A 13,056-nucleotide genomic window follows, 5' to 3' on the forward strand; every position below is an offset into this window, starting at 1 on the left:
ACTACTTATGATGTACTTTTGTCCAGCCAATTAGAAAGGATACCCCCTGATGTTGTGCTGTTTAATTGGCCCTATAATGAGTACTGGTCACAGCAATAATCATGGCTACTCCAACTCGGGTTAAATCTCTATGGGGTTTTCTAAAGGGCCCATTACGCTGTTTTCTGATCTCTGTTATTATGTTGTTTCCTCATCACAAACAGACCTGGAGTTGTGTTATAGTTTACTCACACATGTTTGATTAACCCTTTATTATTAGTTTGACTACATCTCCAAAGCTCAAAATGCTCCGTTCCACCTTGTGATATCATGAAGGAGTGGTAGTTTCCAAGCTGACAGGTGTAGTACTTTTTACCTTTAGTTCAGTAGTGATTTAGCCTGATTCATCGGCCGGTTTCATTTCAGAGAAATCGTCTGACCTTGGCAGCGTTAGAATTTGTTCGCTCGACGGTAGGCCTGTACTTCAAATCAGTACTTCAAATCAGGCAAGAAATCTAGGGGTAATAATGGACTCAGACTTGAACTTTAATATTTCAAATCATTCAAATTGTAATAATTTTATAATTTTATATATATTTTAATAATTTAATTTTTTTATTTCAAATCAATAACATCTGCAGCCTTTTACCATCTAAAAAACATAGCAAAAATCAAAGGTTTACTGTCTAAAGCAGATTTGGAGAAACTTATTCATGTGTTTGTCTCCAGTAGGTTAGATACTGTAATGTTCTGCTCACTGGTCTCTCCAAACGAGCTGTGAGACGCTGCAGAACATCCAGAACATCCAGAACGCTGCAGCTCGGGTCCTTACTTGAACTAGGAAGTACGAGCACATAAGTCCTGTGCTCAGGTCTCTGCACTGGCTCCTGTGCCTCAGAGAATAGACTTTAAAGCAGCTCTGCTTGTGTACAAGTGTCTCCATGGCCGAGCACCAAAGTCCATCTGTGACATGTTAGTGTCATATGAACCATCTCACACTCTGAGGACCTCAGGGACCGGCCTCCTGCTGGTGCCCAGAGTCAGAACTAAACAAGGGGAGTCAGAGTTTCAGGTTCATGCAGCTAAAACCTGGAACAGTCTTCTGAACATGTGAGACAGACTCTTCTGTGACGCTGTTTAAAATCCAGGCTCAAAACATTTCTGTTTAACTGTGCATATAACTGAAAGGTTTTCATTCCGCACTCTTCTCTCCAATCTATGTCTCTCTTTTTTAATTTTAATCTTCATGATTATTTATGTTTTGATTTGTTTTTATTATGATTTTAATGTATTTCTTATTCTGTAAAGCACTTTAAATTACTTTGTGTAAGAATTGTGCTCTACAAATAAACTTGCCTTGCCTTACTTTTTTTATTTAACCAATTGCTGCTATTTGGTCATGACGGATGTAATGCACCGCTAATGGGGCTAACTGGTATATTAAGCTTTTCCCAAATCCCGTAGGAAGAAGGACAATAACGTCTTTCTCCTTGATAAAATTCACCAAACATTCTCTTTGTTCCGGCTTTACATTCTCAATCTTGGGAATTGTTGCCAACACAGAATGTATGACTCCTCGCTGATTGGCTGGTGCCCGAACTCGCACTTTCTGGGTTCTTGCAAACCATCTAGTGTATTCTGATTCCTGACCTAGTCGCTGGAGAGAAATGAAATTGAGCGGAGGCACTAGGTGGCGCCAGACTGGCTAGTGGAGATCAATTCCAGCATGAAATCATCCAAGGTGGAGGTGGAGCACTTCCTGTATATTACCACATGACATCAAAAAGTGGAACAGAGTGTTTTCAGTTTGAGAGAAGAACCCAGTCTGAATCTGCAGGGTTTGTGTGCTAAACATGTGTGAATGAAACAAAACACAACTCCAGGTCTGTTTGTAATGAAGAAACTATTATTATAAGGCACAATATCAGTAATGTTGAATTCTCTTGTGGCACACTGGATTATAAGGCACATTAAGTGAAACAAACAGACGACACTTGAGACTGATCCTTAGCCCAGGCATCAATGATCCACTGGCAGTTCATGGCGTAATTCCCCCGGCGTTGCCTCCCTGTTTTGGTGAATGTGTATTATGAATGTGAATGTGGATGGATAGTTTAAGTTTTTTATTTTATTTTAGGAGGACTCAAATATACAGTAATTATAATGTGTTTAATGCAGCTTTACGCACATTTGTTTATGTTTTACAGAAATGAAACTTAAAACCACATGCGCTAGTCCAAAAAATGCTGTACATTATAACATCAAAAAACTGTTTATCGGCCCTTTTAAATCAATATAAATTTACTTCGGGATCAATCTGAAGAGGTAGTCAAAAATATCAAAAATCAGACATTAATCGATACTAGTCCAACGACCGTCATGACGCTGAAGTGCTGCTCAAGATAGGTTGAAGTTCTAATTTTGCAGCATCAATGGGGCGTCTCCAAGGTTTTTAGCAGGGGAAGACAGGAAATAAACACACAGTGTCAAAATAAACTTCTGATGCCCTTTCAAAATAAGTTAATTAAAGTCAAGATAATGATGTAACGCGCCCTGCATCCAAGGCAGAGTCCTGCACCAGGTCAGGTACCCGTGGGTCAGTCTACATGGGTGCACCATCCTGACAGCGAGTCCTGATTCAGTTCTGGTTTAGTCCTGATTTAGTCCTGGTTTAGTCCTGGTTTAGTCCTCCTGGTTCAGTAATAGAATCAGTCTTGGGTGAGTTTCTGGTTAGTCCTGTGGAGTGATGACAGTCTGTGAATTTATATTTGTAATGAAGATAAAGCATAATCGTTTCATTTCATTTCGTGATTGTAATTCTTGAAGTCATAACTTTTCAATTCATATTCTGATGGATGCTTCAGTTAGAATACTTTTGGGCGGGTAACGGGTGGAATGTTAACGGGTCTGGGAGGGTGCGGGTTTAACGTTGATATATGAGGTTCATTTGGTCTTCCGATAATTTATGTTATTACGTCCTTTTTTCAGACCAAGAGTTTGTTTTCATACCTGACAGTTTGGACTACTCACTAGAGGTCTTTGTCAGAGTGGTCGCATGATGTTACTGTGACATGTCCGGTCAGCTGATTTATGCCGCTACAGACTGCTGCAAACAAACTTGAAAACAAACTCTTGGTTTGAAAAAATAACCTAATAACATATACTAATCGAAACTATACTGGCATTGAAACAAGATCTTCATTTGAGCAGGTATTGAGTCACATTTACAGGACAGACAATAATCTTCCTTGAACAGCTTTAGAATCACACTGTATTGTCTAAATAAAGTGTGTTTTTTAGTATCATCATGGTATTGGAATCAGCATTGAGTATCGAGTCTATTCCTGAGTATCGAAATTGAGTATCTATAGCCAAACACTTTATTTTATTAAATGGAAATTCATTTTATATGGAATTTTCTGTCTTGTTGACATAGGTTGAAGGATTATGTTTTAGAACTCAGAGCTCTCACTTGGTCTCTATTAAGATGTTATTGCTTTGCTTAGAATGTTCCGCAGTATGGCATTACACTTACTGTATCTACACCACCACCAAGCAGAGTTACAGGTCATACCTGTGGAGAGGCGAGCTCTTCACAGTCAGAACACATGTCTTGAACAATGAAAACGTGTCCAATTGTGTAAACGCAATATAGCTGTGTTTAACGCCATGCTGAGGGACATTTCGAGTATAACATCGCCATGGAGACAAGCAGGTAGCGGTTCACCACCAGAAAAGTTACATAACAGGCCTTTAACATTACGTCATACCTGGATCACTGTTGTCTTTCTTTGGTTTTGGCCAAAGGTCCCATATTGACGAAGAGTTTCTAATGTTATTTCCTCTGAACATGACGGTAATAAAATGACAGTTCATTTAAATAACTGATTAAATAAAAGTCTGTTTGAGACTCTGGATTATTGACACTTAGCATCTCCAGAGCCAGGCTAACGCTAATTGCAGAATCATGTAAACTGCATAATTCAGCGCACATCAGGGCACAGCTCTTAGTGTTACATCAATATTCAAATCGAAAATGCTCGAATATATGACTAACACTTTTGATTTTGAGGCCGTGATGTGAACATGGCATAGTACTAGAACTTTCTCCCTACTGAGAATACACAGTGTTGGGGAGTAACAGATTACATGTACCGCCGTTACGTAATCAGAGTACAAATTATGAGTAACTGTATTCCGTTACAGTTACTGTTTCAATGAGTGGTAATTGGATTACAGTTACTTTGCTGAAATAAGTGGATTACAAGGCGGTATTTTCCTGTTTTCACATTTTGTGCTACATCCCATTTATTTATTTTTTTATTTTGGTAATTCCACTCATTGCCGGAAACCCAAACAGAACGCGTGCAGTAAGAGCGATGGAAACGTCATGTTAATGTTACCGGTGTCAGTCACACAGTGGAAGCAGCAGTGCATTGGTAAAAACGCATTTGTGTCTTGGAAATTCTTCTCCCGATGTGAGATATATATATATAAAAAACAAATAAAATCGCCTACAACTTAAATGTGAAACAGGAGCTACTGGCACTGGTGAAAACAACCTGCATAGACTCATAATATCTGCACTACTGTCATATAGTGACCTGCCACATGATGGGACACACACACAAACACACACACAAACACAAACACACACAAACACACACAAAGACACACACACACAAACACAAACACACACAAAGACACACACACACAAACACAAACACACACAAACACACACAAACACACACCTTCATCATCGTCATCAACCTGAGAACCCGCGGACCACGTCTCCTTCCGTAGTTACTGCGCGGACACCGACGTCTCGTGCGCCGCGTGTGGACCATGTTTTCTCGCGTAAACCGCGCTTCCTCCTGTGCGCCTCTAAACCAGAACTAACACCAGGACTAAACCAGAACTAACACCAGGACTAAACCAGAACTAACCCAGGACTAAACCAGGACTAAACCAGGACTAAAGCAGGACTGAACCAGGTTTAAACTAGGACTAAACCACGACTAAACCAGAACTAAAGACCTGGTCTAAACCAGGTCTAAAAATCAGGAGTAAACCAGGTCTAAACCAGGTCTAAACAACATGACACCTAACAGTAGGTTGACATAATTTAAGATGATCTCATATAAAAAATAATTTCTCTATCAATAATATTTTTTAATATGGTGAAGGAAAAGCTGATCTTGTTTCTGTTTTTTAACAGACAAAACCTCTTATATTCAGATCTCGTGGTCTTTGTTTCTCTACAGCAAACAGTTGTTTATTCATGGAGACTTGGGCTCAGACAATTTGAAGACAACAAACAAGAATTTTCAGGATGTGGTTGCTACATTCATGTCGTTTAAAAAAACATGACAATATCAAGTAATCCAAAGTAATCAGATTACGTTACTCACTTTAAGTAATTTAATGGATTACGTTACAAACTACATTTTGGGGTGTGTAATCTGTAATCTGTAGGGGATTACATTTTAAAAGTAACCTTCCCGACACTGAGAATACATCAGTGCCATAGACTTCCTTCCCTTTGGTCTCCATGCTAAGTCACTCCCCCTTCAGAGCGCTATTACAACACAATCAGCGCGCGTCTCGTAAATGAAACTACTGTACAGCAAATGAGTGAGTAGTAAGGTACAGTTTTGTGTCATGTTTTAGAATAGGGGTCACCAAACTTTTTTCTCTGGGGCCACATTATTGCTCCTGACTGTGATGGGGGCCGGCGTCGGGGCCGTATAACAGAATTGTATGACCCAGACCAAAATGACACCAGCAGGTTTCATTGTGTAGTAGAAATGACCAGCCTGACACAGACTTTACACAAAACTATGTCAACACAGAATTCCTGGCACATATTTGTTTATCGTTACTAGTGGTTTGCAACAGTAGTGTGCACTTCACACTTTGTTTTAATTGGAAATACCACAGATATTCCATTTATTTATTTTCTAATAACATCTGGTGATTGACACTGGCAAAGGAGAGTGAAAAATTACAAACTGTAGGTAGGCCTGATGATATTAACAATAATAATATTATTAACAATTACTGTATTTTTGGACTATAATTTTTCACTGCACTTTTTTTCATGGTTTGGGTGTTACTTATAATCTGGTGCAAATTATATATTAAAATTGTTCAGAGTGACAGGCTCTAGTCTTATGTGTCAGTTTTCTGCGCATGTCTCCTGCAGAAAAAGCCACTGTCCTGCTGCAAGTAGTGACATATGCAGCAGAAAACAGTAATCGAGCAGCAGAAAGAAAGTTTGGAGTGAGCAAGAAACTTGTGAGGGACTGACAGAAAGCGGGGATGGAGGGTGCACCAGGCAACTTTCCTGGAAGTCATTGGATGGATCGACAAAACCTAGACTAGGGTGACAACTGAAGTTGTGCTGAAGTGACACTGAGGATGAAGAATTCAGTGGATTTAATGGATTTAGTGATTTGGAGTGAGATGGAGAGTTTGGTAAACTTATGTTCTGTTGTTTATGCTATAGTTATCTGAAAAACTGTTCATATGTGACATTAACATACCAGATGCTTATTCAGTTTGTTGTTCTTTATTCTATTGCTGTTACTATAACTTGACTTTCAAGATGAAATGTCAGTTCTTGGTCTCTGATTTTATTAACCAAATTTCCCCCAAAAAGTGCAATTTATAATCCAGTGCGACTTATAGTCCAAAAAATATGGTATATTAATAATAACTGTGTGCAGCATTTAATAATAAGTCAACTAAATAGGCCTATAAAATAAATACAGTCGTCCCTCACTGTTTTGCAGAATTCTTTATAGTGCGATTTTGCTTTTTTTTTTACAGCGTATGAACTCGCATTGTGTTTCTCCCCCTGCGTCCTGGCTAAGATACTGTTGACCACTGTCAATCAATCTCCTCTGAGCCGTGTCTCCTGTTCAGTACAGAATCTGTTCACTTTGCCAGATTTACATAAATGCTGGATCTGTATCAGTGTGATTCTGAAGTGCTGTATGTTTGCAAGTTTTCTCTCCGACAAAACCCACAATGACGATGAAACGTTCTGCACAGACAAAATCTCCTGCGCTTGCACCCAAAAGGCAGAGGAAGATGCACACCATCACACAAAAAGTTGGACTTCTGGACAAGCTGAAGGAAGGTAGAAGTTACGTGACTGTAGGCACCATTACAGAATAAATGAATCTTCGGTTTGTTACATAAAGAAGGAGGAAAATAACAAAAGGACAACAGCAGCAATAAGTTTTAAGAAGGATGCAAAAAGGGTTGTAACTGTCCTGTCTGAGAAAAGTGTATAAAGTGTGTGGTGAGGGGTTTTACACACTTAAAACAGATACAATAATTGTAAAAAAATAAAGCTGACTACTTGGCAGATTTTGATTATTGCAGGTTATTTTTAGAAGGTAACCCCTGCGATAAATGAGGGACCTGATAAAAAAAAAATGAAATTATAATATGAGTAATAAATCAATTTGCCAGCTCATATGTCTATCCTGGTGAGCATTTTTTAGGTCAAGGTGAAAATGAAATGAGCATTCGGCCATTTACAAGTCAAAACTAAAGCAGAACAACAGAATCATGGGAATCAAAATCAGTAGTATATGTGTATGTAGGCATAGGTGATAGAAATTCAGTGGCAAATGTAAATATGTCATATAAATACTTCCTATAAATGGGCCATGACAACTTTTGAGAATTGCCTCATAGTTGTCAAGTTGTGGGGGGCAGAGGGGCTGGGGGCCGGTCAAAGGGACGTGGCGGGCCGGAGTCAGTCCGCGGGCCTTAGTTTGATGACCCCTGTTTTAGAATAATGAATTAGAATAGAATTGCCGTGGGGGAGCGTGGGTGGCGTAGGCTTGTGGGTGGAGTATTGATCAGAATTGTGTTTGAATTGGGCCCAAGGAAAGATCGCTAGATTACTCAAACATGCATGGAGGGCATCAAACTCCCTTCGTCCACTTCTTTACACAGTCTCTGCTCTTATCTCTGTCATTACTGGGCCTATCCACATGAGACAAAAACTGGCACAAATATCAACGTCTTCTCTGTCTGTATAAATAAACAAAAGTTAAACGATATTTTCACAAAAGCGTCAGAAAGTGGTGCCATAATTCAACCTCAAATATGTGATCGCTGTAAGATTTACATGGACATTTGTGAAGCAAATCTCTAACAAATAATGAGAAGGTTCAACATTTGTGGATCATACACACAGAGCACTATTATAACACAATAAATGTACAGTTTTGTTTGTCATGTTTTAGAATATTTATGAAATTATTTATGAAATTACTGAAGCAAATCACAAATTAAAGCCGCACACGACGCGCCCCACACTAACACGAATATGTGTAAACCATAAGTTTAAAGGGACAGTTCAGAATTTTGGACACAGGGCCTCATTTCCTAGTGAGCCAAAGTGTTGGAGACACTTTTGAAAAAAAAATCCAGTCCTTGTATTTGCAGAGGTCGCTGGTGTTAGGCTAGTGCATGTCAATGGCCATAGTTATCCTGCCACTAAAAACACCCAAAACAAAACTATTATAACACCAGACTGTCAATATAAATGTCTGTGTTAATAGAATAATGTTTGAAATAAAACTAACCTTGCATCGTATGAATAGTCGCATGTTGAGGGACTATTTTCTCATATATCAGTCCATCGCTGCCAAGCTTTCTATCAGTAAGTACAACTCGCTGCTTTGCTCACACATAAATTCTTCAAATGCAAGGTTGGTTTTACTTCTAAAATTATTCCTTCGACTAGGGATGGGCATTCAATGAATTTTTCTTAATCGATCGTCAGAATAATTAACGATAGATTATCGATTAATTATTAACATTTTTATATTAAAATTATCATCATTATTATTACTAGCTGCACTACTAATCTGCATAAATAAACTCAACTTTACGACATATAAACTGTAACCACTCTAGAGCCACATCAATCCGTTTGACATTATAATGTGTTTAATTCAGTTTTGCACAACTCTCACAGAAACTAAACTTAAAACTGCATCGCTAATTTGCATAAACTAAGCGAAGATTAAAAAAACAGCTCTTGTGCGCTGATGCCGTCAATTTCCGTCGGAATAAAAGACATGACTCAGTGGAATACAGGTTAGTGCAGGGGTGGGCAAACTACGGCCCGGGGGCCGTATGCGGCCCTTTAAACCTTTTAATCCGGCCCGCCGAACTGGAATAAATTACAATAATAAAACTTGTTGTTTTATTTGTCATGCATTTCCAGCGTTTCCCAGTAGATGGCGCACTATATATACATTGAGGGGTGGTGCATTAGGTTGGCCGCAATGCTTTATGGGAAAGTGTTCTTACAGGAGTTATTCGGACCATGAGTGAAGTAGTTGGTGCTTAAAATATAAGACTGCACTGCTTCCCATTTGAATTAGTAAAAGTCAATTAAGAAAACATATAGTCTCCGAGCTATAATTAATAATGTGCACAAGGTTTCCGTGTCAGGATTAGCCGCACTCACTGGTGTGTGTTTGTGGTTGATCGGCGTGATCTTAGGTTATGAGCTGGTAGTAGTCATATTTGTAAACCATGAACTCACGATATACTTACACTCGGTGTGCAGTGGAACATGTCTTAATGGATTATGCGTTCTCAGTCTTTCACAGCAGTGATGAAACATCTGAAGTCTTAAATAATTCTGAGCTCTTATCAAGTTACATCCTGTCTTCTGTCTGGCCCCTCAGCGGCCCGCGAGCCAGGACGTTTACCCACCGTCTCACAACATGAGCGTTAATTAATAGTAATCCTATATCAAAGCTCCCAAAACCCTGTCCTGATCAGAACATATAATCTGATATATACAGAGTTCAAACTTTTCTTTAGAGTATACTTTCAGTTGAACCAGTGCAGCTTTATATCTTGAACACTTCTACCTGACTTATGGTCCAAATACGCCGCCCGGAAGAATACTTTCCCATAAAGCATTGCGGCCAACATAATGCACCGCCTCTTAATGTATATATAGTGCGCCGTCTACTGGGAAACGCCGGAAATGCAGGAAAACATTAAGGGTAGGTGCATTCATGGATCTATTAAAATAACTGGATACAGTATTGCTAGCTTGTAGCTGCCTCCAGTTGACGTAGTGGCCACTCACTGGAACTTCAGCAGAAAAGTCCCGTGGGCCGAGACAAGATTTTTCTCATAGAGCGCAATATAATCACAAATTGCTCGTGTTCGTCTGACAGGTCACCTACAGCTTTCAAAATTATCGGATTTGTTGGCGATTTTTACCTATTTTTAGATCATAAACTTTTTCTCGCTCAAAATCCTTGAGTTGTCTTAAAAAAACGCTTTATAATCGTTAGCTTCGGCTACGCTCTGGTCTGCTCTAGTTCCTCTCGCTCTGATTGGTCAAAGCGATCACGTGATACACGAGCCCGCGCTCCGTGCGTGTGGTCGCATGCATTCGCGTGTGCCCGTGGGAGAAAAGAGCACTACTGCGCATGCTCGGTCGGCCCACGGCCACCGGAAGTACCTAGCCATGCTAGGCTAAGCTGGGATCATGCGCCATTGAGCTCAGCCCATTGACTTGAATGGACGGCCATTTTGGAACCTGGGGGCTTGGGTGCATTATGTTGGCCGCAATGCTTTATGGGAAAGTATTCTTTTGGGCGGCGTATTCAGACCATGATGGAGGTAGAAGTGTTCAAGATATAAAGGGGCATTGTCTCTTTCATATGGTGATAATGCTAAGTCTGTGAGGGTTCAGATGCAATGTTAAAATTAATACTGATTATGTACAGCAGAGGTAGTCCCATTTTGGTGAATGCACACATGAGAAGACACCGTGGAGTAGACACTGCTTTATTTGGTAATATGATCTAACCGCGCAGGGCTAATGTTCTCATGTGGTGTGTGGTGGAGCAGACCTCATTCACTCCTCATGCGTTCTGAAACTTCTGCGTCTCCAGAAGTTGCAGCGCGTAGTGTCAAATACGTTCTACATGAGCGTAAATACGAGTGCAATGGAGCCGGGCTCTTAACACGTTCTGCGTCCTCTCCGGCCCTTCAGTCAATTTTTAGAACCCTATATGGCCCCTGAACCAAAAAGTTTGCCCACCCCTGGGTTAGTGTGACCATATTTGCGTTTGTCAAAACCAGGACACCGTACGGGGGGAGGGAGGTGGGGACTCGTCATCAACATTGCACGACTCTCACCTGGCAAAGCTTTTTCCCACTGGACACCGACACATATGTTCCTGCTTTATGCCTCACACTTGTCGCATACGCATTTGCGCTTTGGTATGTTGCAGGCTGACCGACTGTTTGTTTTTGCTCGCTCCTTCTGAGTGCAGAGAACTACATGTCCAGACCCCTGTTTGGTCACGCTACACACAGCAACCTACATTCGGTTTGTCGATTAAAATTAATGTAATAGATGAAATTCTTAATGATCAATTATCAATTAATCGACTAATCATGCCCATCCCTACTATCAACACAGACATTTACATCGATAGTCTGGTGTTATAATTGTTTTGCTTCGGGTGTTTTGTGGAGTGGGTAAGACTGTTTTTAGTGGCAGGCTAACTATGGCCATTGACCTGCACTAGCCTAGCACCAGTGACCTCTGCAAATACAAGGACTGGATGGAATATTTAAAAAAATGTCTCCGCACGTCTCCAACACTTTGGCTCACTAGGAAATGAGGTCCTATGTCCAAAATTCCGAACTGTTCCTTTAACTCCTAGCCCTAACCTTAACGGTAGGCCCAGTCCTAAACGTAACCCTAACTTTAAACCTAACCCTAGTTGTAACCCTAACCCTTCCAGTTTTCCAAATTTTGCACATGTTAATAAAAAAATAATAATAATAATAATAAAATTTAAAAAAAAAAAATCAAAGATGGCGAACTTCTGGTTTGGCCACCCAGGTCAACACATCCTCCTCTAGAAAAATTACATAGTGCACCTTTAAATGTTGTTAATGAAAAGACTCGACATTTGTGGATCATAACTTTGGAGATTTCTTTCAAAAATAATGAATCTCTCGTAAAGTTACATAGGCACTGCCCTCAATCTGAAATTATGATATCACCAAATTACAAAACTTAAACAATACCTATTCCGCCATTTTTGTAGTTTTTTAATCGATTTGAGCAAAAATCTTATTCTATTCATTGCACAGCCCTACTTGTTAACACTTAAAAATCAGTTAAGTGGATCAATAGCACTTTGCACTAAACAAACACTGGAACAACTGTCCCTCTTGGCTTACCGTAGAGGATGGTCACCATGGAGACGGGCATCACCAGGATTCCGAGCAGCATGTCGGCGACCGCTAACGACATCAGGAAGTAGTTTGTGGCGTTTTGTAGTTTTTTCTCCAAAGACACGGCCAGAATCACCAGAATGTTCCCCATGACGGTCACGGCAATCACGAACAGAATCAACAGCGCAGACCAGTTTTTCTCGATGTTACACTGAGTTCCAAAAATGCGAGCGTCAGTGTCACTGGTGTTGGTGTAAAAAGTCAAGTTTGAAAGGTCCAGGTGGTTATGACAGTTTGTGGGACGGGTTTCGTTTTGCAAATCCAAAATTTTCCACGATTCTTGAAAATTGTTGGTTGTAGGAGACGATCCAGTGACTAATTCGGAATAATTTTGAACATTTTCGAAACTCATGTTGGCAATGAAAATGTCAGTATATGTTTACGATTTCTTTTGAGATGTTCCAATTATATCTTAACAAATGTAAAAAAAAAAAAAAAAAGAAAGAAAATAAATAATATCATGAAAAGAAGATTTTGCAATGTCTTAAATATTTGTGAAAATTTCAGACAAAATTTTCACATCAAAATTTTGAATCAAAATGTCAGATTAAAATTTCAAATCAAATCTCAGATTAAAATTTCAAATCAAATCTCGGATCAAAATTTCAAATCAAAATTTTAGATTAAAATTTCAGATCAAAAATTCTAATCACAGTTTCAAACCAAATTTTGAGGTTGTTTTTGATTTTGAATATGACCTCCAAATGTATATCCTTTGTGTATTTTCGGTTATACTTCAAAATTAGACTTTTGGATTGTACC

General features: G+C 39.5%; 1 protein-coding gene across 1 annotated transcript in view; it reads right to left on the minus strand.

The window, feature by feature from the left end:
- Positions 1 to 12,646, minus strand: part of htr2aa (5-hydroxytryptamine (serotonin) receptor 2A, genome duplicate a) — a 76,123-nt gene extending 63,477 nt beyond the window's left edge. Inside the window, 1 exon segment of the mRNA XM_020931670.2 lies at positions 12,241 to 12,646. Within this exon segment, the coding sequence (XP_020787329.2) occupies positions 12,241 to 12,646 (406 nt within the window).
- Between the last annotated feature and the right edge of the window lie 410 nt (positions 12,647 to 13,056).

This window comes from Boleophthalmus pectinirostris, unplaced genomic scaffold (genome assembly GCF_026225935.1).
Source record: "Boleophthalmus pectinirostris isolate CB_2022bp ecotype Guang Dong unplaced genomic scaffold, ASM2622593v1 HiC_scaffold_1, whole genome shotgun sequence".
Taxonomy (NCBI): domain Eukaryota; kingdom Metazoa; phylum Chordata; class Actinopteri; order Gobiiformes; family Gobiidae; genus Boleophthalmus; species Boleophthalmus pectinirostris.